The following is a 16,320-nucleotide window of genomic DNA, read 5'->3' on the forward strand; positions in this document are numbered from 1 at the left end:
TCTGCTGAGCCTCCCGGGCCCCTTCCCACTGCACAAACCTCAGGCCCTGCTTCCGCTCAGCCCAGCCCCAGGGCCTCTAGGCCTCCCAGGTCCCACCCCGGGGCAGCCCATGGCTCCAGGGCCCTAGGGCTCAAATCTCAGCCCTGCCCCTTATCTGTGCAGAAGTAGGAGAGCCAGCAGCAGAGCAGAAAGGGCCTCATCCCGCACCCAGGCCTGTGCTGGGCGCTCCTCACTGCTGTCCCTGTCCCTAACCCTAACACACACTTGGACCCAGGGCAGAGGTGCTGGCACCAGGGTCCTGAAGGCAAGGCACTAAGGGCAAGGGTGGGGGAGGACGGCCCCGCACAGCTGGGATGGAGGCTGCTCGGCGGCCCATAGGCCTCCAAGTCACTCCCAGAGCAGCCTCCCAGTCCCCTGAAGCCACAGGAGCCAGCTGCAGACAGACACGTCTGGTGTTAGACCCGGCACTGGCTCCCCCTACCCGGGACCTGGTCCCTGGACCTGTGCAGCCTGGAAGAGTCTGGGGAGGGTGGGCAGGAGGGCGCAGGGGCCCAGGCAGGTGGTGCGGGCATGCAGGCCAGGGGCTGGGCTGGGAGGCTATGGGCCTAGAGCCCGGCTGCTCCCTTGCTGGATGCTGTCACGGGGCATCCCCCAAGCCCATGGCATCACTAGAACCTTGAGGCCTCGCGCTACCTGGGCTTGCAGGAGGGCCTGGGTCAGCTTCTCAGCCACAGTGGCCCAGGCAGTGGGCGCCCGGGGCAGGGCTGACCTGGGGGCACTCATAGGGAACGGGGAGAGCACGGGTCCCATCTGTGTGCTGGGAAGACCCCAATGCGGCGAGGACAGAGGGGTGGGCAGCTCTAACCCCAACCGGGCCAGCAAATGGACTCCACGCCAAGCTCCACCCCGCATGCACTAGGACCCTCCCAGACCCTCCCCTGTGAGCGGGTGCTGGGAAAGGCACGACGAGCATCGCCGGCTACTCGGACTCTTCTGGAATGGGATCCCCCACTCAGCTCCCATGACACCCACAGTTGAGGCTCTCAGGGCCTTGTTGATCCTTTTAGTGGAGGAGGGAGAGATCAGTCTGCCGGGCCAGTCCCCCACGCAGCCTGACAAGGCTGGATTCACTCAACAGAGTCCAACCCCGTGAGCAGAGGACTCGAGGCCAGGCAGGGCCCAGGGCCGGCACCTGACGGGGAGACCGTGATGGTGGGGGCAGCCAAGCAGGCAGCGTCCTCTGACCCTCGACATCTGCAAGAACTGCTGGCCCAAGGGAGAGCCCGGCCTGGCCTTGGTCTCCACCTCCCAGGACCCTGCTCAACTCTCTGCGCTGCAGGGCTGGGGAGCCAAGGCCAGGGTCCTTGAGGCTCCAGCTGGCCAGAGGGTGACATGGGACACCAGAGAGTACACAGAGAGTTCAGATCGTTTCATTCAAAACCAGCCCAGGCCACGCCCAGTGGGATCCTGCACACGCTGGGCCACGCTGCCCACCGCTCCGCTGCAGGGCTGTGGCCCGGAAGGTGAATGAGGGCTTGGTGGACGGCCCCCCATGCCAGCAGCTGGCCCGGAGCCACCCCAGGGCTCGGGGTATTGTTCCTGGGCCTGCCTGGCCTCGGAGCTCGGCGCCCTCACCTCCTCGGAGAGACCAGCAATGGCGGCGCTTCCTGGGCTTCGCCTTGAGGATCCCCAGGGATGGGACGAGCCGGGGTTTGGAAGGGGGTCGGCTGCCACAGGCTTACATCACGGCCTCCATATGCAGGATCCTCAGGGCCTCAGAGATCTGCGCGCTGGGGTCCATCTGGCCGTACATGCCCACCAGGAAGGCCCGGTGCAGCAGCACAGCCGCGTGCTCTGTAGGGGAGACGGGGCCCTGCACGTCACGCTGGCCACAAACACCCTGGCCGTAGTGACCAGACCTCAGGACTCGCAAGAGCCAGCTCTCGGGAGACACGCCTCCGGCCTCCCCGGGGGCTGCCAGGGCCCCGGACAGGGGACCGTCCTCACCTTGGCACAGGAGAGTGTACTCGGGCAGGTTCCTGAGGGCCGTTTGCACCACCTCAAAGTCCTGGCTGCCCAGGCAGTACATGTATGTGGGCAGGAAGTCAGCTGCGATGCTGAAAGAGCCACGCACTTCAGTGGGCACCTCGGCCCTGTGCCCACGCCGGACCCCCACCCAACAGGGAGAGCTGAGCCGCCTGGAAGCCCGGTCTGGCCACCAGGTGGGTCAAGCAGTGACCTGGTTTAGTAGGGCCCGGTGGCGGTGGTCTCACCTGGGGCTGTTCTGGATGGAGCGCAGGGCCAGGCTGAAGGCCAGGTTGCGGCAAGACTCCTCGGCCGAGCTCATCAGCCGTTGCAGGTTGGTCTGACCAGGGGAAAGGTGGGAGGTGTGTGACCGGGGGGTCCAGCCCCCATCGAGGCCCCTTCACCTCTTGGTCTCTTGATGGCCGATGGCAATGGCAGGGTCCCTAGGCTCCTATCCAGAAGGCAGGACGCATGCGCCATCGGCCAGTCCCAGCCCAGGGCTGAAAGTGGGCCTGCCCTGGCGGGGGCTCGACTGTGAACGCCTGGGCTGGGGCCCCACCTGAAGCCCGGCCTCAGAGGACTCCCTGGGGCTCAGGGCGGGCACACCCTGTTGGGGGCAGTGGCCCTGCTGGGGCTCTCCAAGGGATCAGCTCCTCCCAGCTCTCCCCCAGCCCCATCCAGCTCACCGAGAAGAAGCCCAGGATCTCGGGTCTCCGCCGGGACATCTCGTCTATGTCACTCAGAACCTCCAGCAGATCTAACACAGAGAGCGAGCCAGGCCGGAGCTGAATGGCCTAAGCAGACCTCTGCCCACCCCACCCCGGCCAGCCACGCAGAGGGGCAAGGCCCCGAGCACCACAGGATAGAAAACACTGGAAAGCATGAGCCCAGTGATACCCGCAGCAGTGAAGCCGCCAAGCTCCGCAAATGCCCGTCCCTGCCCCTACTCGTGGTCTCCAAGGAAAGAGATTGACCCCTTGCGGCAGCCCCACATCCAGGGTGCTCTTAGCATCAAGTGGCCCCACGGCCCGGCTCCACCTGGGCCACCCAGCCTTGGCTCTTCTCTGAAGGCGGCCACCAGTCCTGCCTACCCGCTGGTCCTGCCCGCCTGCCTGACCTCTTCCTGCCACACTCCCACCCCCTCAGGGTGCTCCCCTGCTTTTTGCTGTGTCTGAAGCAGAGCAGCACCCTCCAACTCCCCTGGGCCCCTGAGTTTCTAAGGCCTTCTCTGGGGGTGCTCCCCAGTGTGAGGACTGGCCCACCCACCCACAGCCCAGCGTGGGCCGTGCTCACGCCCCAGTCAGTGCCGGGATAGCTGCTGGTTGCTACCCGCAGGCACATGGGACCCAGGGCGCCGACCAGGCGCTGACCTCAAGTGGGTGAAGCAGGGCCCGACTCACCCTCCACCGTTTGGCCCCTGGAAAGCCGCTTCATGTAGGGAGCCATCTCGGCCGCGGTCAGAGGGGTGAACAGGGAGACGCTGACCAGGGGCAAGGAGCCGGCTGAGCTCTCCTCTGGAAGACAGTGGCAGTGCTGCAGGAGGGCGGGAGCGGCAGGACGTGCCACACTGAAGCACCAGGGCCTGCCCTCCCGACAGCACAGCGGCCACTGCCCAGGCTCCCAAGGTGCCAGCACACAGCAGTGCTCCACAAATGGAGTGGAGCCAGGAGCCACCTTTGGATCCGACGCATGCACCTCTGCGAGTCTCTCCCTGCTGGGTTTCTCGCAATGTGGGCCATGACCCACTGGGCACAAGGCAGGATGGCTTGGGACCCGGGCCTGGCAGTCTTCCGGCAGCACAGGAGAGACGTGCTGCGGTGCCGTGTCATCTCAGGCAGGGAAGGACGTAAGGGAAAAGCCAAGGACGAGACCTGCCAGTAGGACCAGGGAACGCTTCCTGGGGAGGGACACCTGGGACAAGCGCTGGTGGGTGGTGGATGTGCCAGGAGCGGAGGCAATGTGGTGGGGGCGGAGGCGATGTGGTGGGGGCGGGGCGATGCGCCAGGGGTGGAGGTGATGTGCCGGGGGTGGAAACGATGTGCCAGGGGCGGGGCGATATGCCGGGGGAGGACGTGATGTGCCGGGCGGGCCGATGTGCCCTGGGTGGAGGTGATGTGCCGGGGGCAGGGCGATATGCCGGGGGTGGAGGTGATGTGCCGGGGGTGGAAACGATGTGCCAGGGGCGGGGCGATATGCCGGGGGAGGACGTGATGTGCCGGGCGGGCCGATGTGCCCTGAGTGGAGGTGATGTGCCGGGGGCAGGGCGATATGCCGGGGTTGGAAGTGATGTGCCGGGGGCGGGGCGACGTGCCTGGGGCGGAAGTGACATGCCGGAGGCAGGGCGATGTGCCTGGGGTGGAGGTGATATGCCGGGGGTGGGGCGATTAGCCGGGGGCGGGGCGATGTGCCTGGGGTGGAGGTGATATGCCGGAGGCAGGGCGATGTGCCCGGGGGTGGAGGTGATATGCCGGGGGCGGGGCGATGTGCCCGGGGTGGAGGTGATGTGCCGGGTGGGGCAATGTGCCGGGCAGGTGTGCTGATGCTCTGTCAGGCACCAGTCAGCACTTCTTCCGGGTGAGGTGGGCCAGGGGCCAGTCAGCAAGGTCCCAGGCTCACAAAGCCCCATCAGGAAGCCTCAGACGGCCCAGGGCTGGCTGTGCGGCCGGGAAAACCAGGCCCCGTAGGACTGTTCCGCAGCTGCTTCCAGCAGCCCCTGCCAGCCCCACTCACCCTCGCCCTCTTCGTCCAGGCCTCGGTCGGTCCTGTCGTCCCTGCTGGGCAGACTGAGCCCTGCAAGGAGGGATTTCAGCATCACCAGGTCACTGTTGTCGAAGGACAGGTCGCTAGGGAGAGAAGATGCTTTCACCTGGGAGGAAGACGCTAGCAGGCGGAAGGCTGAGTCAGGGGAGGCCTGGGCAGGGAGGCCATGTGTGCGTGGAACAGGACAGAGAGCTGCAGGGGTGGGTTTGGACAGCTCCGGCAAAGGGTGGGGTGGCCTCTGCCCCCTGGGATGAGCACCACGCTCAGCAGCCCTCTCCGGCCTCAGGAGCCGCAGATCTGACATGACCCAGCCTTCCCGGGAACACCCTCCAGACCCCACTGGCCCCTCGCCGGAGGCCCGAGGCTTCCCTGCAGCCCGTGGCACTCACTGGAGCGGGTCAGCGTGCTTCTGCAGGAAGGAAACAGCTGCTGGGGCGTTGTAGGTGATGTACTTATGGATGAACTGCACAAACTTGTTGATGAAGGCAGCTAGGTGGCGGGAGGACTTCCTATAATTCTGCAAAGCAAAAGCGGCACCCTCAAGCTGCTCTGCCCCGCTGGGCCAAAACAGAGCCTGTGCTCCCATCTCCCAGAGCCTCAGGGCACGGACTCCACAGCCAACGAGCCCCCAGCCAATGAGCCCCCTCTGCCAATCACTGGCGTCACGGGCCTGAGGGTGGCCAGCATGGCCTGTCAGGGTGTGAACACAGTCGTCTGGGGCATATGCCCAGATGGATGAGGGGCTTGAGGTGGCACAAGTGACAGGCAGAGAGCAGCATGGAGGATCTGGGCTGGGCTTCTGCAGGACGTGGGCCCCCCAGGCACACATGGGGCAGCAGGCAGGGGCTTCCCAGGGTGGGAGCTGGTCCCCAGGGCAGGTGGCCTGGCCTGGGCCCTGGCTGCAGGGGTCCTCCCAGTCCCTCCCCGTGTGGAGGAGGCGGGCCTGGGCCAGGGCAGAGGGAGTGGAAGGGAGCAGGAGGGCGGGCGACCAGAGCACGCACCAGCAGCAGGCGGATGAAGGACAGCAGGCAGTCCCACAGCGCCCCCTGGTGCTCGCTGCGGAACACGTGCGGCTGCAGAAGCTCCAGCAAGCCCAGCACGTGCAGGAAGCAGCTCAGGTGGTTCTGCTGCCGGAACTCCTGGAAGTTGAGGTGGGTACGGCCGTGTAGGAGCGCTGCAATCATGGGCAGGTGTCTGAAGGCGCAGTGAGGGCCCAGTCAGCGCCGGCCAGCCGGCTCACGTGGCACATGTCCCCAGGAAGGCCCCACTGACTGCCCCGGGAGCCAGACCCTGGGCTGCCCACCCCGACTCCCACACTACCCCCCGCCCTAGGAGGTGGGGATGACATCGCTCCTCTCTGGGGCCCACCCAGCTCCTCCCACCTGAAGCCCAGCTCAGGGCTCTGACCTCCTTCGCTCAACCTCAGCCCATGCTTTTTGTTTTTTGTGTGAAACGTAGTTTCACTCTTGTTGCCCAGGCTAGAGAGCCGCAGAGCCCTGGTTAAACCAGCATCTGGTGAGGGCAGCGCTTCTGAGGCAGCACCTGAGGAGCAGTAGTGGGTGCGCCACTGCCAGCTTCCGGCAGGCCATGCTGGCATCCGCCCCTCGGTTCTCCGATGCCCGGGAGTCGCTGGTGTCCGCCAGGAGCGTGATAAAGCGGTGGATGAGTCCGTCCAGCTGCAGGGAGAGGCACTCTGAGGCTGTGGCCGCTGGCTCCCCTCACTTGCCCGCCCACACTCAGCCTGGCCGCCAGCTGTGGCCACGATCCACCGCATGGCATGCCATGAGCAGAGGAACTGGCTCCTTAAGGCTTCCATGAGCACCTCGGGAGGGCGGGCAGGCCACAGCCAGCCTCTGGGAAAACCCCACACAGAATAAAACCAAAGCTCAACACCAAATGATACAAAGCGGGAAACAAGCCAAAACTGCACATCGGTGGCTCATGCGCGTCATCCCAGCACTCTGTGAGGCCGAGGCAGGAAGATCAACAGGGCCCACGAGTTCAAGACCAGCCTGGGCAACATGGTGAAACCCTGTCTCTATTTTTAGCAATACAAAAAGATGGCCGGGCGCGGTAGCTCAAGCCTGTAATCCCAGCACTTTGGGAGGCCGAGACGGGCGGATCACGAGGTCAGGAGATCGAGACCATCCTGGCTAACACAGTGAAACCCCGTCTCTACTAAAAAATACAAAAAAACTAGCCAGGTGTGGTGGCGGGAGCCTGTAGTCCCAGCTACTCGGGAGGCTGAGGCAGGAGAATGGCGTGAACCTGGGAGGCGGAGCTTGCAGTGAGCTGAGATCCGGCCACTGCACTCCAGCCTGGGCGACAGAGAGAGACTCCCGTCTCAAAAAAAAAAAAATTAACTGGGTGTGGTGGCACATGCCTGTGGTCCCAGCTACTCGGGAGGCTGAGGTGGGAGGATCACTTGAGCACGGGAGGTTGAGGCTGTAGTGAGCTATGATAGTGCCGCTGCACTCCAGCCTCGGCAACAGACACCCTGCCTCAAAAACTCCCCGCAAAACTGCACATCAAGTATGATTTCAATGTATGAAACAACTTATAAGTGAAAAAAATCACAAGCAGAAATGATTAGAAAAAGTCAGCTGCCCTCTGTGGTACCAGCAGAAGACAGGCTGCAGGTCCCAGCCAGCGGCGGGGAAGCGGGCACGAGAGGCCCAGCCCCGCCCCCAGGGTCATTGAAGAGGAGCAGACGCAGCCGTCCACCAAGACCCATGCACGAGTCCCCAGCAGCTGTCACTGCCCCAAACTGAACGTGACTCCACGTCCACCAGCAGGTGAACAGATAAACCAACGGTCGATCCACACAATGGCAGGCCGCTCAGCGCCCATGACACCACGACTCTGCAGACTCTGCTGGATGGCGCCCCGCGAGCAAAGCGCCTGCAGGTCCCCTTGGTATAAGACTCAGTGCAGACAAACCCACGGGGCCACCCGGCAGCACGGACCGGGAAGGGACAAGAGGTGAAGCCGGTGATGGCCCACAGAAACTGGAGCCTCCGCCCTCCCTCCCTGCCCGGCCAGGGCACCTGGGATGGCACAAGGAGCGGCAGAGTGGTGCCCTCACCTTGCAGATGCTGCTGCTGGTAGCTCCTTCGCTGTGCAGCAGGACCTCAGGCACGGGCACCCGCAGCTCCGGCCGCTGTAGATAGAGCTGCAGGAGGAGGTCTCGGCAGCGCCTGCCCAGCACACTGGAAGAGATGGAGCAGGGCTCACCAGGCGGACGGGGCGCCAGTGACAGGGGTGGGAGGACGGGACCAGGCGTGATGGGGAACCACCCAGGGCTGGGCTTCGACCCCCTCCATGGGGCTCACTCCCAGGCAGCATCCAGGGCCAGGGGGCCTGAGCACCTGTCTCCCCACTGATGGATGCAGCCTGACAGGTGCTCCGTCACCTTCCTGACGCTCTCATCGTCCCCACGGCAGCAGCTGAGCAGCAGGGGCAGCCGGGCCTGGATGAGGCTGCAGGCGGCCGTGTCCCCGTCCTGGCTCCGCGTCTCTGCCTCGGCCAGGATCAGCTCCACCAGGCTGATGAGCTCTGGGCCCTGCACCCGCAGCACTAGCTCCTCCCGCCGCTTCTGTTAACAGGCATCTGTGTCAGTCCTGGAGCGCCACGCCCTCTCCTGATGGGCCACCCTCCCAAGACCTGCCTGCGGGGTGCGCTGGTCTCGCCCATGCCAGATGCGAGGAACGTGGATGCAGGCCCAGAGGAAGTCCAGAGAGGCGGAGGGGTCGAACCTGTGGGGAGGCATGGGTTCCACTGAGCATGAGGTGTCTCGTCTCAGCACAGGAGATACCAGTCAGAGCCAGCACTGGGAGAGTTCTGGCGAAGGCCAGTGTGCACGCAGCCTGGGTCAGGGACAGAGAGGCGCCCACCTCTGCTCCCGGCTCTTGCTCAGCAGGACTCGGATGCACTGGTGCAGCGTGGGCCAGCTGGACTGATGCGTGAAGAGGGTCAGGAGGTAGGGGCGGAACGAGGGCACCTGGGCCTGACCTTTGCCCTGGGGAGGGAGAAAGCAGCCCAGATGGCCTCACCTGGGCCAATGGCAGGCTCCGCTGAGGTCAGCAGATGGTTTCCCCAGTGGGCCGCTCAGAGAGCCGAGGCCTGGGGTGCTGCCAGCAACACCGGCCCCGTCATGTGGTGCTGGAGGGCCCCTCCTGGTGGCCGTGCAGCATCTCCCCACCTCTTCCCACGGGAGCCATGCTGCAGAGTGGAGGTGCCCGGGGCTCCGTGCAGCCTCTCTGGTGAGGCCATCCCTCCCCTGCAGGGGACCTGGGGAGCCCAGCACCTGCCCTCCCTTCTCCTGGCCACAGCCCCATTCCCTTTGGGAAGACGGAGGCCCCTACACGATCTACAGGGTTTGGCCGGGCCAACCCTACCCCGTCCACCCACCCCGTCCCCACATCTGGCTGGTCCACAGGTGACGGTGACCCTGGCCTGGGTTCTGCTGGGGCCAATGGGGAACCCTGCCCTTCCTCTGGGTTGCTACAGGACACGGCCTGAGAGCAGGGGGGCTATTGGGGCCCCTACAAGGCTCGCCCAGGCCAAGGCTGCTGCACTGCAGGTCAGGAAGAGCCCTTGACCCTGGGTGGGTCCCCGTGCTGAAGCTGGGTGCCACCCACCTTCCTCCGGGAGAAGAGCAGCCTGTGCTGCAGGTCGGGGCAGCTGCTGACCACCTCGGGGTCCAGCATCTCCAGCCAGTCCACCAGGAGGCCTGACGAGGGCCCCAGCCGCACGGCCTCCAGGCTGCGGGGAGAAGGTGGCTCAGGGAGGAGCTGGTGCTGCCTGCCCGCCCGCCCCGGCCGTGTGCACACCCCAGCTCACCTGCCGCCATCCGCATCCGGCTTCCCCGCAGCCAGGGGCTCCTCCTCCTGCAGCAGCAGGGAGCTCACCACCACCACGGGCTTACAGCCCGGAAACGGGGAGGTGGCGTCCGCAGTGGCAGAGAAGAGCACAGTCAGCAGCTCCTCCAGGTAGGGGGACCTCACCTCCATCAGCCCCTGGAGGACTGTGCAAGGGACAGAAGAACATGTGGGTCACGCCCAGGTCAGGGGGGCTGCTCAGTGGGTGTGGGCTAGCCAGGGTAGGATGTGGGGTGAGCGTGTGTGGAACACAACAGGAGAGCCCAGCCAAGGCCAGAGAGTGCAGCCGGGGCCAGGGCTCACTTTGCTGGGTGCAGCAGTGATGGGGGGGGGCCCCCAAGGAGGAAGCTCCAACTCATTCTCAAGAGGCCCCGCCCTGGGCCATCTGAGAGGGGACCTCTGTGGGCACTTTCTGAGGACAGTGCTGAGCAGCCACTGTCCGTCCCCCACTAGGCAGCAAAAAGCAGCCTCAGGCTTGGGTCTTCCCAGGGCCCCAGCGGCCCAAGGGGACTGGGCCAGGAAGGTACCTTTGCTGATCAGCTCAGGCTCCACACTGCACTGCTCCCCAGACCTCAGGGTGGCGACGACGGCACGGACGGTGGAGCTGACCACCTCCAGGTCCTGACGGAAGGCCAGGGCATCGGCCAGGCGCAGGAGGCCCCCTCGCACTGCGGGGAGGTCTGTGTGAGTGCCCTGTGGCTCCGCCCTCACCCCATTGGTATGCCCCGTCCAGGGAGGCTCCACGGTAGAAGAGCTCCCCTGGATCCACGCGGGCACACCCCCAAGCCACTCTCCAGGCCTCGGGGTGCCAGGCAGCTCAGCCACTCTGTGTGAGCCCCCATCCAGTGCCCCCCAGCTGTCTGCCAGTCTGGCGCGGTTCTCACCGTCGCTGAGCCTGCGCCCGGCCGAGGCCTGGCCGGCGAGCATCCTGAGCTGTGCCCGCAGGGGCCCGCCCTCCACGCCAGGGCTGTCCAACCACTGCAGCATCTGCAGGAGCACCTTCAGGAAGAGTGAGGAGAAGCCGGTGTCCTGCGGCACACAGCGCTGCGGGGACAAAGTGGCATGTGGCTACCCTGGCAGATGACACACGGGGACCCGGCACCCAAGGCCCAGACCAGGGCCGTGAGGCTGCTGACACCTGCCGCGACTGGCACTTGGGGCCCGAGCCAACCTCATCCCACCTCCTGCCTGAAACGGTGCCTCCCCTGCACAGGCCCAGATGACCTCGCAGAGACCCTTTCAAAACCCCCCAGTTGGTGAGGGCTCCCATGCGGTTCAAGGGAAAAAATAAACAGACACACAAATAAAACACAGTCCCAGGCACCAGCAGATGGGGAGAGCAAGGCAGGGGTGCCAAGCCTGGGTGGTGGGGCACGAACAGGCGGACGCCACACTGCCCCACCTCCCGTCCCGGGGGAACGTTCACTGAAGAAAGGGGACCCCGCTGCTGCTCCCTGGGCCACTGTCCTTTTTTACTTAGAAACCGAGACCCAAGACCCACAGAGGAGCAGTCACAGGACACCCAGGCCGTCCTGCGGGAGGCAGAGCCCTCACTGCCTTCCTCCCTCCTCCCACCCGAGGCCCACACCCGGGCACCTGGTACTGGCAGAGCTGGCGCATCAGCGGGCAGGCCAGGAAGTGGCTGCGGTGCATGGACATCACCAGGGCGCCGCCGTGTGGGGAGCTGAGCAGGGTGGCGAGGGCCTGCAGGACACGCACCGTGATGCCCGGCACCTCAGGGTTGCCCTGGATAACGCGGGCCAGCTCCTGGCCCAGGGCCTGCTGCAGCGCGAGGGCCACGGGGCGGGGACTGGAGCTCTGCCACCGAGGGTCCGGGCTGAGCGGGAAGATCTGGAACAGGGCAGGCCGGTGTCAGGAGGAAGCGGAGGAGGAGGAGCACAGCGGAGAGGCTAAGTGCCCGGTGGGTGCAGCTCCGTGCCAGAACCACGTCCCATCATCTCCTTGTTCATTTGTGGCCCCCACCTTGTGGCCTGAGGGGCCCAGGGCCCTTGAGACCTGTGATGGGGAGCAGCGAGGGACCCCAACACCCAGGAGCTGGTATCCAGAACCTGCCCAGGGCCCACCAGGCTCTCCATCAGGAGGTGGTGAGGCCTGCAGGATCCCTGACTCCAATAGCCAGACCTCGGGTGAGACCTGCAACTTTGGCTTCTGCATATATCAAACTGGATGCCCCGCGCAGAGAGGTGTGCAAGGATGGCAGAGAGGGTGCAGGGTGACCCCCTTCCCCAATGTTGGCCTAAGCCCCCATCTGAGAGCATGGGGGTGTTACATGAAAGCAATGTGCCAGGGTCAGGCAGTCACGCGTGTAAAGGCCACTGTGCGTGCGAGGCGGCAGGGGAGGCTGTACACAGGAAAGGGGCTGCAGTGGAGACCCACGCGCAGCAGCATCGCTACCTGGAGGAACATGCCAGCCAGGTCGTCCTCAGGGCCCAGCACCCGGAGCTGGGTCCCCGCCCGAATCCGGCCCTGGCCTGTGGGCTGCTCTGGGCTGCTCTTTGGTTTGGGTGTCTCTGTGCTGTCTGCAGAGACAGGAGAACCATCAGCGGCTGGACACTTCCTGACTGGCTTCCAGCGGTGGAAACTGTGCAAGCCATGGCCAGCCCTGCCTGGGGACTGTTACCCAGGAGGAAGAGCTCAGACCTGGGCTCCGTGCTCCCTAAAGACCCCAGATCTCGCTCAGGACCACAGGGATCTCAGACTCAATGAGTACCCACATGCTGGCCAGAGGCAAACGCTGACCAAAGACCGGCCAAGAGCCTCTGTGGGGGCCCCTCTCAGGTGACATCAGCAAGTGTGCACTGCACTGTGTGGTTATGCAGGTCACGTCTCCCTTCCTCCCCAGGCTGGGTCTCTGTGTGGGCCCTGTCCCCTCCCCAGTACCTCGGCGGGGCGGCAGGGAGGCCGTGAGCAGGGAGTGGAAAGTCTGGCCTCCGGAGGCGCCTCGCTCATGCTGGACCTCCACCAGGTGGGCCATGTAATCTGCAAACAGCAGCAGGGTCACGCCTGGGCGCGGCCAGGGGTCAGGGGCAGGTCCTCCCCTCTCCACAGACACCAGAGTTAGGGACACCCCTACGGTCTCCGCTTCCCAAAGACTTCAGAAGCTGGGCAGGCTCAGTGAGCATCGAGGCCCCCACAGTCCCTCCAACCTCAGAACAGGCCCGACAGGGTGCCTGGCCCCAGGGTTGGGGCAGGCCCAGGCCTCGGCTCCCTTCTGCCTGTGCCAGCCTCACTGGCCCACAGCTCTAAGCCTGGCCTCGAGTGCCACCCACACCCAGCCGACCTCAGATCACCCACCCGCTCACACCCAGGCCCCAGAAGCCCGGCCGGGCTGGGCCCGCTCTGCAGGTCCCGGCGTCTTACCCAGCCGACCTCAGATCACCCCCCGCTCACACCCAGGCCCCAGAAGCCCGGCTGGGCTGGGCCGCTCCGTCCGTAGGTCCCCGCGTCTTACTTTTGTCCATGATGTTCTGTTCCAGCGTCTGAGGGTCGTGGGCCACTGCCTGGTCCAGGAACTGCAGGAGTTTGCTCATGCTGGACACAGGAATGCCAAAGGACTGCACGAACAGCAGCAGCTGCTGCGGCTCCAGGTCCTGCAGGGCTGAGAGGGCACGCGCTCCGTAACGCCACCTGAGACCCGGGCAACAGGCACTTGGGACCCCACCCGAGACCTGTGGCTGCCTGTGTGCAGCGACCCCACCCACCCGAGACCCTGAGCCACATGGGCTCAGTGACCCCAGCCAAGACCTGCGGCGGTGCACACTCAGCAGCCCCACCCGAGACCTGGGGCCGCACAAGGGGACAGCAGTTCAGGACCGCCTTGCGCCCTGGATGGCAGCTGTGTGGGCCCCATCCCCGGGGGTGGGTGGACGCTCCAGAGGGCCTATGGTGGCACGGTGCAGTACACCTCCCGAACTGCACACAGGCCACCGTGACTATCTCCTCTCAATGCTCAGGATGGCCCTCTTACCCTGAAGCCATCGACGGCTCCCGCGGGCACACAACAGCCTAGACCCCTTGGCAGTCAGGGGCTTCCTGAGCCAGCCCCACTTACTCACCAAGCTGCCCCCCATGTCTCCTCACTGTGACCAGGCACCAGCCCTACTGACCTACATGGGCCCAGGCCCCACGCTCATCCCTTGCTGGCGTCCCCGGCTGCAGCTCCAACCCCCAAATCCTTCAGGGACCAACCCAGAGGCCCCACCACTTTCCCTCCTCCCCTCCAACCCCAGACCACTTTCTCTTCTTTCCGTCCAGGCCCCGTTTCTCACTCTAGGCCCCTGAGCCTGACAGTAAGACCCTCCCAGACGGGGCCAGCACAGGCTGCACCAGGTCTCCTCCCAGGGTCCAGCACAGCCTGCTGTGGCCAGGACATATGATCTACAGGATCCCCTGAGGCCACCCGGCCAGTCTTCTTCTCTGCCACGGCCGGAGACCGTCCAGGCCCACGAGGAGCAGGTGAGGGGCCTGGGACCCCCCAAGTCAGCAGCCCCCATCCGAGCCCAGCCTGGGCCGTACCAGCATCCACCAGGCCAAGCACCTCACAGCGGAGGAACAGGCGAGGGGCCCAGGACCCGAGTCAGCAGCCCACCCCCTGACCCTGGACTGGGCCGTACCGGCGTCCACCAGGCAGAGCACCTCAGAACAGAGGAGCAGGTGAGAGGTCCGGGACCCCCGAGCCAACGGTCTGTCTCCCAGCCCAGCCTGGGCCATACCGGCGTCCATGAGGCAGAGCACCTCAGAGCCGAGGAGCAGGCGAGGGGCCCGGGACCCCCAAGTCAGCAGCCCCCACCACTCAAGCCCAGCCTGGGCCGTACCGGCGTCCACCAGGCGGAGCACCTCAGAACGGATCATGCGCAGCTTCAGCCAGTCCGGAAGCAGCAGCGCCTCCTCCGACGTGTCCACCAGGAAGGCGGTGGGCAGCGGCTTCTCCTCCGGAAACCAGATGTCCAGCAGTGCCTGGAACTCGCTGTCGTCGGCTTCAGGAAGGACAACGGGTGAGCAGCCTTCAGACCCGCCGGGAGCCCAGCCCCAAGCACAGCTGGTGCCAAGGCTAGAAGCACCTCCTCTCCCAAGGGGGAAACTGAGGCTTGGGAGGAGCACGGGGCTCCCATGCTAGAGTACTTGCTATGCACGGATGCTTTGTGTAGGTGCATGCATTTGATCCTCACAGACACTGCAGGATGGCAAGCGGTATCACCACCATTTTGTCTTGGCCAAGGGGACATGTGCATGTCCCTGTCCAGCCCTTGCCCTTGAGGCTTTGCTTGGATGAACCAGGTCCCATCCAGCTCTCTGGCTCCACAAAGCCAATGAGAAACCCCACAGACCCAGGGCCACATGGGGCCAGCTTCCCCTGCTGCCCTTCCCAAGGGTGACACCTGTGACCGCATCTGCCTCCCAACAGGGCTCACCTCCCTGGCACAGCCCACCCACATCCACCCGACCTCTGACAAGGGAGTTCACCACCCTGGCACAGCCCGCCCACTTCCACCCAAACTCCAGCAAGGGGGTTCACCACCTTGGCACAGCCCGCTCACGTCCACCCAAACCCCAGCAAGGGGGTTCCGCCCCCTTCTCCCACTGGCAGACACAATGGGGTGAACGTGGGAGCAGTTCCTGGTGTCAGCCAAGAACAAAGCAGAAGGCTGCGGCCACAGAGGGCATGGCTGGGTGGGCGCCGGATTCCAAACACTGCGCTGGCCGGAGCGTCCTCAGGGTCACATGTCCGGGCCCTGGGGAGAGGACCTGCTTGCCTGGCAGCCCGATGTCACACCTCCACACAGTGAAACCCTGAGTTTGCCGCCTCCCAGGCACCGCAGGCCTACACAGATAGGCTGGGGCAGTGAGGACTCTGACCGCAGGCTGCACCAGGTCCTCCAGCTCAGGGCTCTCCAGGCTGGGAGGTCGCACCACGCGGGGATCTCCCACGTGTCCACCAAGTGCTCAGAGACGTGCGGGACGGACTGCAGCCTCCTCTTTAGGAGAGAAGCTAGGACACAGGGTGAAAGGGCCGGAGGGCTTCCTGCCCAGAAGCAAGGCAAGGACGTGGAAGCTGCTGGGTGTGGTCAGGGCCATGGCCCGCCTGGCACAAAGGTGCCCTCCCAGTGCCCGTGGCAGCTCACCTCGCGGCGGGCCCAGCGTCAGCAGGATGACCATGGCATGGACCACGAGGATGTGCATGGTGGCCGTCTCCCCGCTGCTCCAGCGCAGGAAGACCTGGTCCTGAGACTCTGACTGTGGGAAACGAGGTGGAGTCAGGGCCGTGAGGTTCGGGGACCCTGGGCCAGCGCCAAGGGCACCAAGCCGGCACCAAGCGCGCTGCGCGGCCTCACCCAGCTGTAGACCTCCTCGCCCTCCTTGCTCTGCCGCATGCGCCTCACGTAGCGTGAGAAGATGGACAGCAGAGCACTCAGCACGGCGTCCGACGCAGCACTTGGGGAGAGCTTGGAGAAGAGGTGGGACATGATGGTGGAGCGCTCCACGACCAGCCGGGCCACGTCCTGGTGTGTGGACAGGGTGGTGTCAGAGGCTCCAAGACAGCTCGGCTCTCTGGCCAGCTGGGGCGGCCTTATCACAGGCACGTCCTCACTGGGATCTTAAGCAGGGCCCACGGCATCAGCACCGCCGACCCTCA

General features: G+C 65.3%; 1 protein-coding gene across 3 annotated transcripts in view; it reads right to left on the minus strand.

The window, feature by feature from the left end:
* Positions 1-1,414: 1,414 nt before the first annotated feature.
* INTS1 (integrator complex subunit 1) overlaps positions 1,415-16,320 on the minus strand; it is a 34,502-nt gene continuing 19,596 nt past the window's right edge. The window contains exons 25-48 of one of the 3 annotated variants that reach the window (XM_010366648.2): positions 16,019-16,186; positions 15,809-15,920; positions 14,501-14,662; positions 13,138-13,284; positions 12,567-12,665; positions 12,081-12,205; positions 11,262-11,516; positions 10,550-10,709; positions 10,193-10,333; positions 9,628-9,811; positions 9,426-9,549; positions 8,679-8,803; positions 8,453-8,540; positions 8,154-8,380; positions 7,871-7,994; positions 6,328-6,461; positions 5,787-5,979; positions 5,175-5,302; positions 4,756-4,868; positions 3,426-3,539; positions 2,712-2,782; positions 2,274-2,365; positions 2,008-2,117; positions 1,415-1,854 (exon numbers count right to left, since the gene is read on the minus strand). In XM_010366648.2, coding sequence (XP_010364950.1) covers positions 1,739-1,854; positions 2,008-2,117; positions 2,274-2,365; positions 2,712-2,782; positions 3,426-3,539; positions 4,756-4,868; positions 5,175-5,302; positions 5,787-5,979; positions 6,328-6,461; positions 7,871-7,994; positions 8,154-8,380; positions 8,453-8,540; positions 8,679-8,803; positions 9,426-9,549; positions 9,628-9,811; positions 10,193-10,333; positions 10,550-10,709; positions 11,262-11,516; positions 12,081-12,205; positions 12,567-12,665; positions 13,138-13,284; positions 14,501-14,662; positions 15,809-15,920; positions 16,019-16,186 — 3,312 coding nt within the window. In that variant the 3' untranslated portion in view covers positions 1,415-1,738. Of the gene's footprint in view, positions 1,855-2,007; positions 2,118-2,273; positions 2,366-2,711; positions 2,783-3,425; positions 3,540-4,755; positions 4,869-5,174; positions 5,303-5,786; positions 5,980-6,327; positions 6,462-7,870; positions 7,995-8,153; positions 8,381-8,452; positions 8,541-8,678; positions 8,804-9,425; positions 9,550-9,627; positions 9,812-10,192; positions 10,334-10,549; positions 10,710-11,261; positions 11,517-12,080; positions 12,206-12,566; positions 12,666-13,137; positions 13,285-14,500; positions 14,663-15,808; positions 15,921-16,018; positions 16,187-16,320 lie in introns of those variants that run through there. The other 2 variants (XR_004057992.1, XR_004057993.1) reach the window with 2 other exon arrangements.

The sequence above is a fragment of the Rhinopithecus roxellana genome, chromosome 6, assembly GCF_007565055.1.
Source record: "Rhinopithecus roxellana isolate Shanxi Qingling chromosome 6, ASM756505v1, whole genome shotgun sequence".
NCBI lineage: Eukaryota > Metazoa > Chordata > Mammalia > Primates > Cercopithecidae > Rhinopithecus > Rhinopithecus roxellana.